The sequence below is a fragment of the Trichoplusia ni genome, chromosome 5 (genome assembly GCF_003590095.1).
Source record: "Trichoplusia ni isolate ovarian cell line Hi5 chromosome 5, tn1, whole genome shotgun sequence".
In the NCBI taxonomy this organism is placed as follows: Eukaryota; Metazoa; Arthropoda; class Insecta; order Lepidoptera; family Noctuidae; genus Trichoplusia; species Trichoplusia ni.
In genome coordinates this window covers 134,640-153,613 of record NC_039482.1, presented here as the reverse complement: position 1 = coordinate 153,613, position 18,974 = coordinate 134,640, and the positions used below count along the sequence as shown (strand labels likewise).

The following is an 18,974-nucleotide window of genomic DNA, read 5'->3' as shown; positions in this document are numbered from 1 at the left end:
CAAAAACATTCAACTTAAAATTTGAAGATGCAAAAAATAAATACTTACTACAGAGCGAAACTTGATGATTTTTTTAAATTGGGACCAAATCACAGTATTTCACGTTCAATGAAAAAAAAGTCGGTTCATTCAGTTTTGAGGTAACAAAAAAAATACAGTCGAAAACAGAACCTCATCCTTTTTGAAGTTTTGCATTACTCTACTACTCCACTATTTAATTGACTTTTCGTACCTAGCATTTATTTTTACTCTTTGTCTTTAAATTATGATTCGTATAGCTACGTAGTATACAGCAATTGTATGTCGCATTGTTATATTATTCGATATTTACCATTTTAATCTTAAGTAGGTATGTAGTATCCGTGTAACTTTACATCAATAAAAAAAACAGTTAAATGCGAGAACAACAACAAATTTGGAACCGTAATATTGGCTAATCGTAATCTATATTTCTTGTACTAATTTTTATAGAGGCAGCAGTAATACATTGTTAGGGAAAATTTCAACAGCTTTCACGGTTCATGAGATACTGCCTGGTGAACAACGGGCAAAGACAGACAAACAGAAAGACATACAAACGCCTTAGCAAGTAATAGTAACGGCCAGTTTTACGCTTTGGGTACCGAACCCTAAGAAAACTTTATTTCAAATGCTAAATAGCCGAGTCATATTACAAACATCTCAGTTTTACCTGTATAGTTCAAATTTGCAGGCAAATTGCAGCGATTTTAGCCTGTAAATCTGCACCATGTTACCACCCGGTACTCGATCTCATCGGCTTGTACAGAAAAGCTATGAGATACCACATAACTTGTTTGGCTACTTTAAACGTTAGTGTTTTATTTTTCTGCCAAAAAGCTTACTTATTTTTAACCACAAAATAGTTTTTTGCTTGACCCCCATATAGAGACAAATTCATATTTTCAGTGGGAAAAATCATAGACCGTTACTAATAGCAGTATAGCCTTAATTGTCAAGAGTATTAAATATTTTACTGTAGACTTTTTATCATAGACTTATGATTTGCTGAAATAGAGGCAGGTTTTTTTCAATTTTCGCGTGGGAACAGAAAGTTCAATGGACTTGTTAAATATAAAATAAATCGAAAGTTTGATTGAGACCCATCCAACTAGAGATCTACCTCTCTAGCCTAGTAACATGTCCATATCTTTGACATAAAATAATAGAAAACGCTAAAATGTGTGGAAAATGAAAGTATACATTTTAAATCACGAGACTTCGACCTGGCATCTATAAACATTCAATTATTTTCTATTGACGCTAACGATTGTCCCAAGCTAACTCAGCCAAGTGTGCTGCAAGACCCTCTGGGCTACGTTCGTAGACGAACCGAACTCGATGTTTATTGTGGGTCTGCGGAAAGGGTTCTCACTTCTCACGACGTTACATTGCGTTCTCGTTCTCGCAGGGCAATCAATCTGAGTTTTCGGGTTGAAAAAAGGCTCTTTTTTATTAAAGTGCTAAGTACTGGGGAATCTCTATGATATAAGTAAGGTCTAGAGTTAGAAGATGTCAAACAACGAAGTAATTTGATTCGTTTCTTCGATTCGATTGTAGCTCATCTGACATTATCTAATAATCTTAATTAATCATTAAAATATATTCCAAAAAAATAACATTTATCCAAAAATACTATTAATAAATAAGCGAGGTAAACAAGAAACAAAAATAGACTAGATAACATTTATATGCTACGGGTTCTTAATTTAACAGAAGAGTATTAGGAAGTGATACTCCGGCCAGCACAGAGTTAAGAGGTAACAATAATCTTACTGAATTAGATTCTTTTTAATGCCTATCTTTCAATTGCCAAATTAAATGCAACACCTGACAATTTAATGTTAACCCTGGTTCCCTGTTTTCGGGAAAAGTGAAGAGGTCCGGAATCATCTCTCTTCTTGTCCTCTGCAAACACCGACTAGGAAAACTTCTTCCTAGGTACCCTCAATATTATATGGGAGAACCTTTTGTTTCTTGATTCACCAGTTTAAGTTGAAGCTTAATTTGCATTTAGAAGTAAGCTTAACGTAAATCTTTCTTTCTGCCGTCGTTTTTGCAAGTGCAAATGATATTGATATAATGACAAACCGCAAACTACAAAATGAATGAGGTAGATAGGTGATATTGTTTAGGGAGCTTCAATCTTATCCTATATCTCAGTTCTATAGGTTCTAGAAAAGTCTGTCAAAATTCCAAGCACTCGACTATTAATTGAAATGCATAATTTAGAACTGTTTATTAAATTATTTAATTTATTTCTTTATTTCTAATTTACAAGGCTATTAAAGACCGGATTATGCGATGCTTTATTAAAACATACGTCAAAGAAGAAGATCTGTTTTATATGTATTTTGTATATTATATATTTCGTTTTTCATTTAACTTAAAAACTCTCATGTATGTTTATGGTCATCACAACAATAGAAGACAAGGCAGACAATAATAGAAATAAATAATATTTTGGAGGTTTTATCATTTAAATAAAATCTTTTTGATTTATTGATTAATCTTAATATTATCGATACCTAGTGCATTTTAGTTATTTTTTCTCCATCGCGCCGAAAGAAGTATAACATCAAAAAAGAAAGGAACAAATCTATTACAAAAATTCGATGCTTACTAGACCACAGAACATATTATAATATATGCCCTAGAGGGTACAAGACTCACTATATAAATGTAAGGCATATTATTTTCATCCGCATCATGAACACGTGGGCCCACTTGCAAACCAGCTCCTTTTCATCCTCAGGTACTAGGTAGCAAGTTTCAGGCACTGCGGCTAAAGAGAGCTTATATCATTAACATACGATAGTTTGTGATGTTTGCCCAGTTTCATCATAAAAATATAATCTTCTTTTTTAATATATACAAATGAATCTGATTAGCTGTTCGTTAGTCTCGCTAAAACTCAAAAACTGCTGAACCGAGTTGGCTAATTTAAGTCTTGAAATATTCGTAGCAGTCCAGGGAAGGTTTAAATTGTGATAAAATATGGAAAAACCTATAAAATTACCACGAGATCGGGGATCGGGGGAGCGGGTGAAACGGCGGGAAACAGCTAGTGTAAGATAATTTAATTTAAGGTTCCAGATTCAAATATTCTTTTGCTGGATTGTTCACAAGTAACAATATAATTGTAATGTTACGCTAATACTTAAGCGCAAAATGTGTCCTACGATGTCAAGTGTGTTATGTATTCTTTAAAAGCTATTTGCAACAATGGTTACATAAAGAAGTGCTTTCATTTTGTGGACTTGTTTTAACTAAACCTCTGTTGTACAATTGTACAATTAGCTGTTACATCGTTCTACTGCCCTGCTCGGATAGCACCTTTTCATTCGCCTGAGTGCTGGCGTTGACTGACTTAACTGAACTTATTGGCAAGACTTACGAGTTCCCAGCCAGATCAAAGATAAAGGCTTCAAACTGTATCAATATCGTTCGCTAAATTTACTCCTTGTTTGGTTTGGAGCCTTCACTTTGTGCGTTGCTAAGAATCTTATTGAGTCAGCAAGAGAGGGCCGGATCTCAGTTTCATTACTACATAGTTTCTCCGTTCCGAATCAGCTAACTCTAGAGACTTTAGCTACAACGGTATCTCTTCGTATTGTGAGGGTGCGAGCACTGAAAACTCTGAAAACCACATCACAACATTTGGCGAATACTGTTTCCCATTTTCGGCATCCCTGTTTGATTGGGGTGCCCGTTATTACGTCTTAAGGAGGTCGGTTAATTATAGATACAATAATATATCTATGTAAAATAAAGCTCATTTTTTAAAGCAAGGTCTCGGCTACCTCCTTACCAAATTTCGTCAAAATCAGTTCGGCAAAAACAAACTCAAACACACTCATAAACAAACACACACACACAGGTAGATAAGTTCAGTTGAACTGTATTTTTTTTTAATGAAGTCTTTGTTAGCAGTCATCCCTACTAATTATAAACTAGCTTTTTGCCCGCGTCGAGGTCGGTTATATCGCCTCTCCAAGAGAACTCTGCAAAAGTCCGGGATATCCTATGTCCTTTCTCAAGGTCAACTCTATCTCTGTACAAAATTTCATTAAAATCAGTTCAGTGGTTAAGACGTGAAAGCGTAACAGACAGGCAGACAGATAGACAGACAGAGTTACTTTCGCATTTATACGCTTTCACGTCTAAACCACTGAACTGATTTTAATTAAATTTGGTACATGACCTTGAAAAAGAACATAGGATAGTTTTTATCCCGGACTTTTAAAAAGTTCTCTTGGAAACGCGATATAGCTAACCGACCTCAGATGGTGAAGCCGCGGGCGAAAAGCTAGTATTCCATAAGCAGATTAACTATACTTAAAGCTTTTATAGAGCTTCTTACAAACTCAAATGCTACAGACCTATTCATTTACAGATATAAAAATTCTGACCGATCTATCGAGTTTTACACCAACATCATTGAAATTGTATTATTGTGGTCGTTCAGCAGATAGACAATAAAAGATGGAGGTCATCGTTTCCAAGACATACCTAAATCAATTTGTACATTTGGGTCCGTAGACTAGAGGCAAAATTTATATATTTTGGGAATTCGACCTTTAAGCTTATTTATAAATCATTCGTTTCAATTGATATCCGATATGCTATAAATAAAACAGGTTTATTTTACATTTTCTTTGTAAGAACTATAATTGTGCTCACAAGTATAGGATCTATTTTTAAGAATTACTCTTAGAACTTAGTGCCTGTAAAATAATTTTAAAGAATTCCATTGAACTAAGTACCTTTTCACGCGCGAGGGCATTTTTCCTCTTCTTGGCCGTTCATATTAGCTATCTAATACAGGCGTGCCATATAATTAAGAATTAGATAATTATACTTACTTACTCTTACTCTGTTGGCTCAGCGACCCAAATTGTCTCGTGATACAGTTGTGGTGGATCTTCGGGCGATTCATGCCGATGACTGGCGAGAAGTGGCGAAGGATAGGGTAAGGTGACGTTCTCTCGTATCAGAGGCCAAGACACAATTAGATAATTATACTTGGTATAAAAAAATCGTGGCCCCGATAACTGCACTAGTTATGAGAAATTTTGGAAATGTTTTAATTACAAAATTAATGTTTGCACATGGGTAGATATAATTAAGGAAGGCTCATTACGTAAATGGTAACGCACCGAAGAAAAACAGTGTTTGCACATACACAGCTATAACAAAAACCTAATAAAGTAAACATGCACGACTAAAAAAATGACGCAGTTGCGACATCACCTTGTAAACAGACTTCCTCGTGGTGATTAGCCTATTACAAAATTTGACATCGAAACATAACATTTAGAACGACTCCGCATGCCTACATTGCCTACTTGTTTAACAATTGTATACAAGTAATGGGATTACGTCGCGGTACTTTAAAAGGTAGTTCTCTATTGTAGGCAAGGTTCTAAGTTAGATAATTAAACCACATTCCATTTTTCTCTTTCATCATAAATCATGTTATGGAATAAACAATGTATTGTTGTCAAACAATTCGTAGTTGCAAGATGAGTGTATATCAGTAACTACAGCTTTCTAAGAAATAATTCTTGAGGAATAGCATTCTATCCTTTTGCCATTACCTTTTCGATTTCGTGACGGTCTCGAAAAGTTCGAGAATTATAAATTCGAAATACTAGTCCAGTAATGAATTCGTTACGTTCCTATATAGCATAAATAGTAGAGATTATACTACTCGTGTTAATTAAAAAATCAAAAACTTGGCAATCTATAAATATTTAATAGGGTTCGATTTAAAATTAGACCCTATTAACACACATATTTTGAATATTATTATTTAAACGCCTAATTATGTTCAGGAAACCTATTCACTTTAATAAAATGGAACAGGTTCCGAACCCTCATATTAATGTGTATATTATAGTTATTGTTTTATTATCCGTGGAGGTAGACCTTTTGTGTATGAATCTTCATCCACCTCCTCGGAGAACGAAGTGACTCTTACTCACTAAACCTCCGTGACATATCTCCCACGTTTTTTAATGCATTGCAATTTATCACGCATCGACCGCCGGACCTGTAGAGTTAGGTACTTGGTACCTGCTTAACAGCTGCTCAAGAGCAATCACGTTATGTGATCATAAAACGATGATCCTCGCTGATAAACCTATGGGAGGCAGCAATGGTCTGTGATCGCTTCAGAGGCGCATAATATGCCGAAAACACAATATTTAGGTGTGAAGCTGGATGAAGGTGAAAGGGCTAAGTTAACTTAGGCAGTTGTTTATTTCCATGCGGAGAAGTTGGGTTTACCCAAGGGTAAAAAGGCTGTATCTGAACAATGATACAATTTGCCATGGTAGATTAGATATTTAATGGGGTTACATTTTTGCCGTTTTTTATTAATAATGGTTCAGAATGTTTTGCTGGTTTGCCCAGGCCCTGGGGGCCAGGGAGCTAGGGGCCCAGGGTCCCCGAGGCCTCGAGGCATAATTTCTCTGTACCCTACTTGTTGAGGCTACATGATCATCGTTTTCAAGGCTTAAATAGGCTCCCATGTTGATGGAACTTCCTTCCTTAATCCATGAATTGAAAATAAGTTGAAAGAACGGAAATAGGTACCTACAGGTTAAATTAGATTATAGATCATAAATGGTCTGGGTTGAGATGATCTTCAAAAATGAAAAGTAAATTAATTTTGACATATCGCTATCTACATGACACTAGATTATCTATCTTTATCGTATGTGCAATCACTGTTTGAAATAGGTTATGAGTACTTCAAATCATTAAAGATAAATCGTAAAAAAATCTGACATTAGACCTTTAGGTATTTATAATTTTTACAATTGCTTGGCTAACTAGTATTCTATAATTATGAAACTTATTATATGACCTTAAATAAGCTTATTTGGGTATTAAAAATCTTTAGACACGCTAGACAATTTGGTATGACCTGTGTATTATTATACAATGTACTAATGTATCTAAATACTTACTTGGCCTTACTACGTACGCCTGCTATAAAGCAAAGTGTTCGCATAAAAGCAACAAAATCTACAACTAAAATTTAAGGCGCTGCCGTTCGCTTCGCTTCCTACCTTTCTATTTTTTTCATATTATTATAGGATTCGTCGAAATCTTCTACTGTTTGCTGTATACAACATTTAAGTAATTATATTTTTTTTAATGTAGCCTGTAATAACAAAATATACACCAGTAACAATGTAGAAAACGTAATGCGTTTAAAAGCAATCGAACCATACTTACGTCAATTGCTATTTAAAAGTTCAAGGCACTCGGATGATCGATTCTTTACAGAACACTTTTTTCGTAATTGGATTTAGTATTGGATAACTTGCTAATTAACTCGGTAGAAGTCCTTTGCCACAAAAAAGCAGCTCATAGAAGGGACTTTAGTATATCTACGGTGAGAAATTGCACAAGTTGGATAACGCAATGTATGATAATGTAACATTGGTGTTTAGCCTGTTTTAAATTATACTAGGTGTCAAGGCGATTTTGTTACCCATTAGCAAAACAGCAAGTCATGCAATAGAATTTCGTTTTGTTTGTTTTAAAAAAAAACGACTTCCTCACTAAGGAATCCCTCCTTGTGTCGTGGGGTGTTTCACAAACATACAATTCACATGCACAATGACACCCAGACTCAGAACAAGCATTCGTGGATATATACATACCTACCTACAGGGCCTCTATTCTGCTATTTGCAATAGCCAATGTAATCTGATTATTTTAGTCTTAAAGTGCCAAATTAATAAGATTTCCATGATTTCATCGTCCATTACTAAATGCCGGAATTGGGGCCCAGTTCATTACCGATTTAATTCGACATTGCAGATAATAATAGCTATACAGTGTATTGACTATCTTTTAAGAATTCATATTGATTTTTTAACATTATTCTAAGACACGACTTTGATATTTCTAATTAAAAATGTATGTTTAAACTAAAGCTTTTGAAGGGTTTGTCAAATTAATCTGTTGTCAAAACTGCCGATAGTGAAGCTTACTTTTTACTGAAGCTCTTACAGCTAGGCCCTAATTCTGATGTGTACAATGTCCAATGAATAAATGGCAATGGTTAAATTTGAAACTATGCCGGTTATTCTCTTAGGTATTTTGAGATCACAACTGCACAGCAAATCATTATTTGCCCCTCTACTAATTATTATTTGGGGTCAGCGCAACATGTCTTCTTCGTCCATACTTTTCTGACCTCATCTCACAAGAAACACTCTTTCCAGCCATATCGTCTTTCGCACAATCCATCCATCGTTTCCTTGGTCGTCCTCTTCCCCTATGTCCATTCACATCCTTCCCCAAAACGTGACTCTCATTCCTCCGCATACCATGACAGCCGGTTGCCACGTAGTTTTTCTGTAATTAACCGGTGCCACTTTTAAACTTCCCCTTACATACTCAACTGCACAGCAAATAAAATAATACATTTCGGAAATAATTAATTTATAGTACAATAATCATTATTTAATTAATATTATAAAAATTAGAAAATTACACATTTGTTCTCTAGACAATCATCAGTATCATATAGAATAATGGGCACTTAATTGTTTTATAGTAGACATTAACAATCCATATTAGACATAGCTATGATCCACGAACATAATTTTTTTTATAAAATAAATAATAATTTGTCCATAACATCTAACAATTTTATTATCGTTCTTGTTTTGTACTATTTTGGACAAACCCACAAATCAATACCAGTATGCAAATAAACACTTTCAGATAGGATACAATAAAATAAGAATTGGGAGAATCAAGGACCTCACAGAAAGAGAAAAAGACATAGATTAGAAATCGCCGACTAGGTAAGGAGTGAGTACTTCTGCGGGCATTCTAATTTCAATTTTGCTTCTTCATAATTATTGGCTGTGGTCTGTTTACTTTATAGCAGCTGACGTATAAAATTAGGGTTTTCGCTTCCTTTATATACTAAAACTTAGCCTACATCTAAAAGTACAAAGAAAAAAATCATTTTTAAGATTATTTCATTCCTTAATTACACTGATCAGCTAAACCGTGGCTATGCCAAGCCTAACAAAACATTCCTGTCACCTAACACCATAAATAATTTACTATACTCTAAATACAAAGCTATCATCAACCTTCATTTATCAGGTCAGTTCTATAAACCAAGGATGGCAAGCTGTGTCCGCCACTTATTGATAAATAATTCTAGCAAGCAGTTATAGTAAAACTTTTGCTAGTAGAATTGTAAGCAGCTTTACTGTTGATATCTTTTCATTTTTCTTTCCATTTTTTTCCTCTTCTTTTCATCTTGTTCTGTGTCTTCAGGAGCCTCTTGGAAGAACCAAGGGCCCAGTATATTTGTCCAAAGCAGCCAGAATGCGCGCGCCGGCAAAAGCAGCAGCAGAAACCAGAAATAGTTGGAAACTGCGGCCAGGACATGTGTAATAGCTGACAGTATTACTATGTCTTTTACATGTCTGAAAACAGACGTTAAATTGAATACCCACTAGTATTGTCAGGTACCTGTACTTAAAGTAGCCTAACTGGATGAAATTTACAAGCTTTTACGATTAATTCAATCATTTGCATTCTTATGAGAAATTTTAGCATTATGTAATGGTAATTGAAAACTGTTACAAAGAGATCGCCAGGAAAGGGAACTATACAGAATATAATTATTTAACTTGGAATATAGACAGACAGCTTCATGCAGGGAGTAATGTACTAAATAAATAAATATTAAAGACAATATAATAAATATGTATTGGATATAACATCCAAAGGTACCAAAACTTTAATCATATTGAGCAAAAACAGGGCTCCAATTTTGCTCTGTACAATGGCCGATGAATGAATGGCAATTGGATTAAATTTGGAATTATTAATATTCTCTAAAGCATTCAGCAAATAAACTAATCGAAAGTTCATTGTAAAGACCGTAAGTGTTTCGCCCCATACTGAATTTCGAATTATTGTGTTGGAAAACTGCTAAGACTAATTCAAATAGTGTCAATTTAATCAAATTTCCATTTTGTCATCGGTTATTGTTAAGAGTGGTAGCGGGGCCCAGATCTACAGTCTTCGCCGAGCTGTTTTTTTAACAAGCTAAATAAGTAAATTCGTTACGACATTAGTTGTTATTTATTGCTTATTCACTGCATAATAAATGTCCCTTGACACATGTCACATACCCTATCATAAAATTATAGCAAGCTGTTAGTACGTGAAAACTAATTACCCTTTACCATTCAGTGATTTTGCTTTATTTAAATGGTTATGATAATGATATCTAGAACAATGTAAGTCATGGTACAAAGGTTGTATTGAATAATTAATTGGCTTTGCAAAAATGGGGAATGGTTAAAACATGATTTTTGGCTTGTCATTTATGGTGAATGTTAAATGGGTTTTCTGTTGAAAAATGTCTAAAAACCACGACTATAGGAACAGGACTATCATAACACTGATAGCAATGCAGATATTAAAGTAATACTGTTTTATTAAAAAGTCTAGAAGGTACGCACAGCATACAAAAACAATGGTAGATATACCTTGACTATTAGCGGGAACAAATTTAGGTTATCATATGTGAAATCACAAGCACATAATATCATTTATCTCTACCAGTCAAACTATACCTGCTTTGTTGGTGTGACAAAGAGGTTAATTACAATCATTTAAAAGTAAAAAAAGGCCTCATAGCCCTCTTGAGTGCCATACTTACTCTCCCATACCACCTTCCATATTCAAATCTAGACCAGGGTCAACAAGTTGACTGTTGTCAGAATAAGTGGGCCGGCTGATGTACTTCATAATATGGTAGCATGCTGCATATATTGATAAAACTAGGACATTTAAACACTGCAAAACAAAATAATATGGATTTTATAACAGGAATGTATTATATAGTATTATAACATTTAGTCATTAAATTACTGTATGACAAACTTACGATTATTCCTGTGGTAAAGTATTCGTAATAAAATCCTAGAGATATAACTCCATAGAACGCCGTGGATCCAAGGGCCATATTACGATAGAAGTTGACAGTTGCTGTGTTCTCCACCAAAATTTGTTTTGCGCCTTTGGTGGGGGCTTTCCCTTTTGGTGGCTAAAAAAGATTTGAACGAATCAAAAATAGAACAACCTGTAAATCTAGTGCTGATAGGTTTGTATGGTCTGTTTTTTAATCAACAGGTTTTTAAGTAAGTAAAGTGAACTATTAAGTTTCCAACACAAAAGTTGTCCTAATGTCCATGTTATGGCTTTTAAATGAATACTTAATTAACTTTCACGACAGTTTTCAGTGACGAAACTGAAGAATATATTAGGAATTTAAATGCATAATCACTATCAAACTTTAAATCGTAACAACAAGTAGAAACTCACCGGAGCCATTGTCCACTTATGTGCTTTTAACTTTACAGTAAATACAGTTGTAGTTTTAAAAGGTTGACTGAATTGAAAATAAGAAACTCGTATTTCTGTGATGTATTAATGGGCTCATAGACCCGGCTGAAATTCGTCCAAAGACTAGCATCGTGGCTGCGTCAGCTGCGTGGACGACAGCTGTTGACGTGGCGTTGACATTACATTTTGACACTGACATTCATAAAGTCAATTGGCTTTTTTATACGTGGATTAGTACAATATACTTTCACACAGTAGTGTGTTTAAAAACAACTAAAATTGTGATACTAACTAAAACGCCGAATTGATTCGATGGTATTTATAAATTCTGTATAACGTCAAAAATGATCATATTCGAGTTACTTTTTTTTTTTTTCACCACTTCACGATTTGTTGCTAAGTGGTCACCTAGATGGCGCTGCAAGTCTCAACAGAGATTTCATGTTTCTCGCAAAGTAGTAAAGGGAAAGTATCCATACATCCAGACTTGTTTTGTTTCGGAAGTCTACATAAAAAACATTTAGAAAACAATACAAAATAACGGTTTACTTACAAAATCATTGAGTTCCAATAATTAGGAGATGGACTATTAAAACATTTTAATCTTATAGGGTGACACATTCTTATAGGGGTGAATCCGAAGAAAGTCTCACAATAACTGTTTTTACTTCTTAGTCATCCTATACTGAGTATGAGATGATGAGATGATCACGTTCTTAGATCGAACGGATCCTTCACCTAAATCCTGAGCTCATTAGGTAGTTAACATTAAATTAATAGTGATAGTGAGCGATTGAAAATCTTAATACGGCATAATAAGCGTTAAAATAATGACTAACATCAATTATCGTTATATTTTGTAGATACATATGTGTGCAACGTCGTAATGTTCAAGTGCACGATATATTTTCATGTTTGTGTAACGTATTAACAGTTAAGGAGAAAACGGTAGCGAACGACGACGAGTATAGCGAATATAGAAGTAGCATGTAACGTAGGTATGTATACGAGTATGCCTAATGCTACGGGTTTTCTGCATTTCCTGTCCATCCAAAGGTTGATTAGAATATGTTGTTTGAATTAATTATAAAACTATCAGAACGGCTTTGCTGTCTATCGCTGCCCACTGCATCTGCACTTGCGGAGTAATACCTCCATACACGTTCTCCCGGCCAGACCCCTTTTTTGTAAGGCGGGGGAATCCTTGTGGACACCTGATTCCTTCTGGGAGGAAACGAGTAGTGTCATACTGTTACTTACCTAAACCTGAACCGCCGTGTTTGTATTGCGACGCGTTGATGTCGGTTATAATAAAAAAAACATTTCCCTCCTTCTTAAATATTCAGGTAAAAGCGTAAATGACTACGTGACAGCTACCTCCATATCAAATGTTATCGAAATCGGCTCAGACATTTAAGCGTAAAGCGCTAACAAAAGTACAGGCACACGCATTCATGAAGTGTTGATTACACTTTGATTTAACACTTCACACTAATATTATAAATGGGAGAGTTCGATAAACACATCTGTCTATTTAATTATATTATCATTGTAGATATTCAAAGCTGCATTTACGCCAAACGTCTAGTCAGCTGCAGTCTATAATTGAGTGTTACCCAGATCTTCCACTCATTTTCTCTTTTCGTTTACACCTAACCGTATCCAACATACCTTGCGTATAAAATGACATCCCGTAAAGTTTTCGTACACACCGAAACTCACGGTGTCTCATCTGAAATTAAGAGTAGATATTAATTCAAATTCCATTAAAGTACTGTAATACAATTAAAAAGTAACTTTAACAAAACTAAAATCACGGCAATTAACGCTTAACTACAGGTAATAATGCAGGAACAATTAATCTTAGCCTCTTATCTCATGTAGGTGCCTAATGGTTTGTGTAACTGATATTCAATCTGAGAATTTTATAAGACGTATTTATAGTACCTACAACTAATTGAATATTTAAACTGGACCAACTTGATAAAAATGTATTTATTCCAGTCTAGTTAAATAGTCAGTGTCAATATCTGCGCTCAGGCTAACTACAAAGATGAGTTGCCAAATAAATCCATACAGAAACGCGGCTTAAAATAACGGCCTTCTGACAGGTTATATAAAAGCTGTCTACCAAAAAGCCTAGTCCGAAACTGTACATCATTAATGTTTGAGTCTTTATCCTTCTGCAGTCTTTGGTCAGTTTCCGATCTTTATATCTTAAGACTGAATTAGTATTAACCTAAAGTATAAATAAATAAATATTCCACAACTTTCACACAACGCCATCTAGTCTCAAACTCAGCAGAGCTTGTATTATGAGTACTAGACAACTGGCAAAAAAACCATATACATGTTATAGATAAATTACACCCAGACACAGAACAAATGATCGTGCTCATGACACAAACATTTGTCTTGGGTGGGAATCGAACTCATGACCTCCGGTATAGCAGTCAGGGTCACTAATCACTAACCACTAGACCCACAGGCCCGTCAGTATAAAATTCTCGTGTCGCGGTATACGTCACTCCTCCGAAACGGCGTGACTGATTCTCATGAAGTTTTGTATTCATAATGGGTAGCTAGTCTGACGTACAAAATTATGAGACATGGCCTTACACAGGCGTTAATAATAGGTTCTTCATCATTTAGGTACATAACAGGAATACATGATATAAGCAAATCTAAAATTAAGTATAATATATACATATTGGCATATTACTTCGATCACCTTTAGCGGGAAATAATCTCAAATTCCAAATAATCTAGGTAATTCTAGTAGGCTAGGGCAGATGCAGTAAACGTAAATTAATGCAAAACATACGATTATCTTATAGCACTCATTTATTTTTCATGCTTTGCAGAAATGCAGCAATCTTTCGTAGGCCCGAGTTCGCCAACGTATCAAATTTTTCCCTGTACGCGATATGGTTTAGTCTGCTGGTTAAATTGAAAAACGTAAGTGAAACACAGATCTGTGTTTGCTCTGCATTCGTTTGGTATTCATGGCATAGGGTACACAGTTCGCATATACATAGATATTGTTTAATCGATAATTTAATTAGAGAAAACCAATCTGTAGCATTTTACTAGAAATAAGGATGTATAAATTTGTTAAAAAGCTTTGTTGAGTTCAAGAGTTCAGGATGCAAATAAAATTGAAAAAGCAACGTTAAAATGTATATTATTTTATGAAAAACCACAGGCCAGATAAATCAATAATTACGTACAACATTCTGCTGGGAATTTGTATTTCATAATTATTGTAGAGCAAAAATTTGCTTACACTGTGTTAACGCAGACTTTATTAATTTATATTATTTATTTTCTCAGTAAGTTTAATGAGCAAACGGAAAAGCTCCGTTCCTAACATTTCGTAATTGACTGGGCTCAAGCCGGTATTTGTCGAAAGTTTTACACTAGTCTTTTTGACCTTCTTACAAAATCATCGGATTTCCAAGAAAATCATAAAATAAAAAATTTAGCTGATTTCAAGATTATACTGAATAGGCGAAATCTTTAATTTGTTTTCTTTCGTATAGGGAAAGACTTAGACAAAGAAGGGCAAGAGTTGCATAAAAAAAGGGAGGCCCAGCCGAGGGCCATGCAAGAATGACGATAATGGTGTGTTCACTTTTTTATTGTATTAATAACTTACTGTCATTTGTTTTTTTTATTCCAAGGGTTACCAATTGTATTTTTTCAGGTTAAAAATAAAATGTCAGTAAGGTTCGGTGCCGAACTCTATTCCAAAACTTAAAAAACACACACACCACAAACTACTTTTATTCTCATATATTTTCATATCGAAACGAGAATTAGTCAGTCCATTAATTAATTAGGCTTAACAAACAATTTGAACGTATATAATCAAGAAAACATTTCAAATTCGAACACATCCTGTATATTACAAAATTTCTAATTGAGTCAACAATAAAGCTAATCCTAGATAATTATGAATTTCATGAGTGGAAATAATTTAATTAATATATTCTATTCCGAAACATTGTTTATTTGTACAGCTTATAGAATATTGGCTGAATGCTCACAACATGTTCAATTTATTCCTCGTATACTAAATAACTACTAAATTAATAGAAATATTTGTTGATATATTATAATAGATACAGATAACTGACAGATTTGATCAGTGCGTTTAACACAAATGTTTTGTTAATACAGAAGTATACATGTGTCCATTTATTTGATAAAAATAACTAGTAAGTAACTTAATTTGTAAAATTGATATAGGTATGACGATAATAACTTTTACTCATTTACAACATTTTATAACTACATTTAAGATCAAAATTTATATACCGAAGATTTAATCTGAAAATAAAACATATATTACTAGCTGTTGCCAGCGACTTCGTTCGCGTGGTTCTAAGATTTTTAAAGTCGGATTAGTTATTTAGACTCGGAATATTTCTTTACTGCTCTGCTCCTATTAATCATTGTGTGATGGTAGATAAATATCCTATAACCTTTCCCAATGAAGATACTATCTAACACAGACATAATTTATCAAATTGACTTGTAGTTCCTTCGATTTCAGGCGACCTATGTAAATCTGGGATAAGAATTTTCGAAATCAGTCAAGTAGTTCTTGAGTTTATTCATTACAAGCGTACATACAAATCTCTCCTCTTTATAATATTAGTAAAGATAGTATGCATATGCAAAGCGTTCATCCCTGTCACCGGGGAACGTGCCCAGCAGCCTGGCAGCTTTGCCACGTTGAATGGCCATTTCAATTCTTTGTGCAAAAAACCGACCAGCGTTTTGATCACGAGTGAAGTCGACCAAACGCTTTGCGAGTTCTTTATAAACAACTCGTGCACCTGGTTCTCATGTCAGTACTAGTCAGTAGCATTTCATTTCGACCCTAAACGGCTCAAAAATATAATTATTGGTACCATTACGTAACAGTGCCTCATGGTATTTTTGATCTAACGATACAAAAAATATTGTGGCCGTGTTCAAAGTAACTTATAATAATTCAAATAGTTTATTTTAAAATCGGGTTTTGTTGAAGATTAATTACAGTGCAAATAGTATCACAGCTTTAACCCTAGAAAGATAATCATATTGTGACGTACGTTAAAGATAATCATGCGTAAAATTGACGCATGTGTTTTATCGGTCTGTATATCGAGGTTTATTTATTAATTTGAATAGATATTAAGTTTTATTATATTTACACTTACATACTAATAATAAATTCAACAAACTATTTATTTATGTTTATTTATTTATTAAAAAAAAACAAAAACTCAAATTTCTTCTATAAAGTAACAAAACTTTTAAACATTCTCTCTTTTACAAAAATAAACTTATTTTGTACTTTAAAAACAGTCATGTTGTATTATAAAATAAGTAATTAGCTTAACTTATACATAATAGAAACAAATTATACTATTAGTCAGTCAGAAACAACTTTGGCACATATCAATATTATGCTCTCGACAAATAACTTTTTTGCATTTTTTGCACGATGCATTTGCCTTTCGCCTTATTTTAGAGGGGCCAGTAAGTACAGTAAGTACGTTTTTTCGTTACTGGCTCTTCAGTACTGTCATCTGATGTACCAGGCACTTCATTTGGCAAAATATTAGAGATATTTATCGCGCAAATATCTCTTCAAAGTAGGAGCTTCTAAACGCTTACGCATAAACGATGACGTCAGGCTCATGTAAAGGTTTCTCATAAATTTTTTGCGACTTTGAACCTTTTCTCCCTTGCTACTGACATTATGGCTGTATATAATAAAAGAATTTATGCAGGCAATGTTTATCATTCCGTACAATAATGCCATAGGCCACCTATTCGTCTTCCTACTGCAGGTCATCACAGAACACATTTGGTCTAGCGTGTCCACTCCGCCTTTAGTTTGATTATAATACATAACCATTTGCGGTTTACCGGTACTTTCGTTGATAGAAGCATCCTCATCACAAGATGATAATAAGTATACCATCTTAGCTGGTTCGGTTTATATGAGACGAGAGTAAGGGGTCCGTCAAAACAAAACATCGATGTTCCCACTGGCCTGGAGCGACTGTTTTTCAGTACTTCCGGTATCTCGCGTTTGTTTGATCGCACGGTTCCCACAATGGTTAACTTATACGGTTCTTGTAGTAAGTTTTTTGCCAAAGGGATTGAGGTGAACCAATTGTCACACGTAATATTACGACAACTACCGTGCACAGGCTTTGATAACTCCTTCACGTAGTATTCACCGAGTGGTACTCCGTTGGTCTGTGTTCCTCTTCCCAAATAAGGCATTCCATTTATCATATACTTTGTACCACTGTCACACATCATGAGGATTTTTATTCCATACTTACTTGGCTTGTTTGGGATATACATCCTAAACGGACACCGTCCTCTAAAACCAAGTAACTGTTCATCTATGGTCAAATGAGCCCCTGGAGTGTAATTTTGTATGCACTGATGGATAAAGAGATCCCATATTTTTCTAACAGGAGTAAATACATCGTTTTCTCGAAGTGTGGGCCGTATACTTTTGTCATCCATTCTAAGACATCGTATCAAAAAATCAAAACGATCACGACTCATTACAGAGACGTACACCATTGACAAAGATCGATCAAAGAGGTCATCTGTGGACATGTGGTTATCTTTTCTCACTGCTGTCATTACCAGAATACCAAAGAAAGCATAGATTTCATCTTCATTCGTGTCACGAAATGTAGCACCTGTCATAGATTCCCGACGTTTCAATGATATCTCAGCATTTGTCCATTTTACAATTTCCGAAATTATCTCATCAGTAAAAAATAGTTTGAAGCATAAAAGTGGGTCATATATATTGCGGCACATACGCGTCGGACCTCTTTGAGATCTGACAATGTTCAGTGCAGAGACTCGGCTACGCCTCGTGGACTTTGAAGTTGACCAACAATGTTTATTCTTACCTCTAATAGTCCTCTGTGGCAAGGTCAAGATTTTGTTAGAAGCCAATGAAGAACCTGGTTGTTCAATAACATTTTGTTCGTCTAATATTTCACTACCGCTTGACGTTGGCTGCACTTCATGTACCTCATCTATAAACGCTTCTTCTGTATCGCTCTGGACGTCATCTTCACTTACGTGATCTGATATTTCACTGTCAGAATCCTCACCAACAAGCTCGTCATCGCTTTGCAGAAGAGCAGAGAGGATATGCTCATCGTCTAAAGAACTACCCATTTTATTATATATTAGTCACGATATCTATAACAAGAAAATATATATATAATAAGTTATCACGTAAGTAGAACATGAAATAACAATATAATTATCGTATGAGTTAAATCTTAAAAGTCACGTAAAAGATAATCATGCGTCATTTTGACTCACGCGGTCGTTATAGTTCAAAATCAGTGACACTTACCGCATTGACAAGCACGCCTCACGGGAGCTCCAAGCGGCGACTGAGATGTCCTAAACGCACAGCGACGGATTCGCGCTATTTAGAAAGAGAGAGCAATATTTCAAGAATGCATGCGTCAATTTTACGCAGACTATCTTTCTAGGGTTAATTA

The 18,974-nt window shown here is 34.7% G+C and overlaps 1 protein-coding gene across 1 annotated transcript; it reads right to left on the bottom strand.

Moving 5' to 3' along the window:
• Positions 1-8,467: 8,467 nt before the first annotated feature.
• LOC113493913 (transmembrane protein 208-like) lies at positions 8,468-11,577 on the bottom strand. Its single transcript, XM_026871946.1, has 4 exons — positions 11,404-11,577; positions 10,967-11,125; positions 10,739-10,875; positions 8,468-9,491 (listed from the first exon to the last, which is right to left on the bottom strand). Exons 1-4 carry the CDS (start codon positions 11,410-11,412, stop codon positions 9,269-9,271), a joined length of 528 nt encoding a protein of 175 aa, XP_026727747.1. The 5' UTR covers positions 11,413-11,577; the 3' UTR covers positions 8,468-9,268.
• Positions 11,578-18,974: the final 7,397 nt, after the last annotated feature.

Coding starts and splice junctions, on each gene's coding strand:
- LOC113493913 (XM_026871946.1), bottom strand. Junction 10,876..10,966: donor ACTTTACCACAGGAATAATC/GTAAGTTTGTCA, acceptor TTTGTTTTGCAG/TGTTTAAATGTCCTAGTTTT. Junction 9,492..10,738: donor ATGGAAGGTGGTATGGGAGA/GTAAGTATGGCA, acceptor GTCTGTTTTCAG/ACATGTAAAAGACATAGTAA.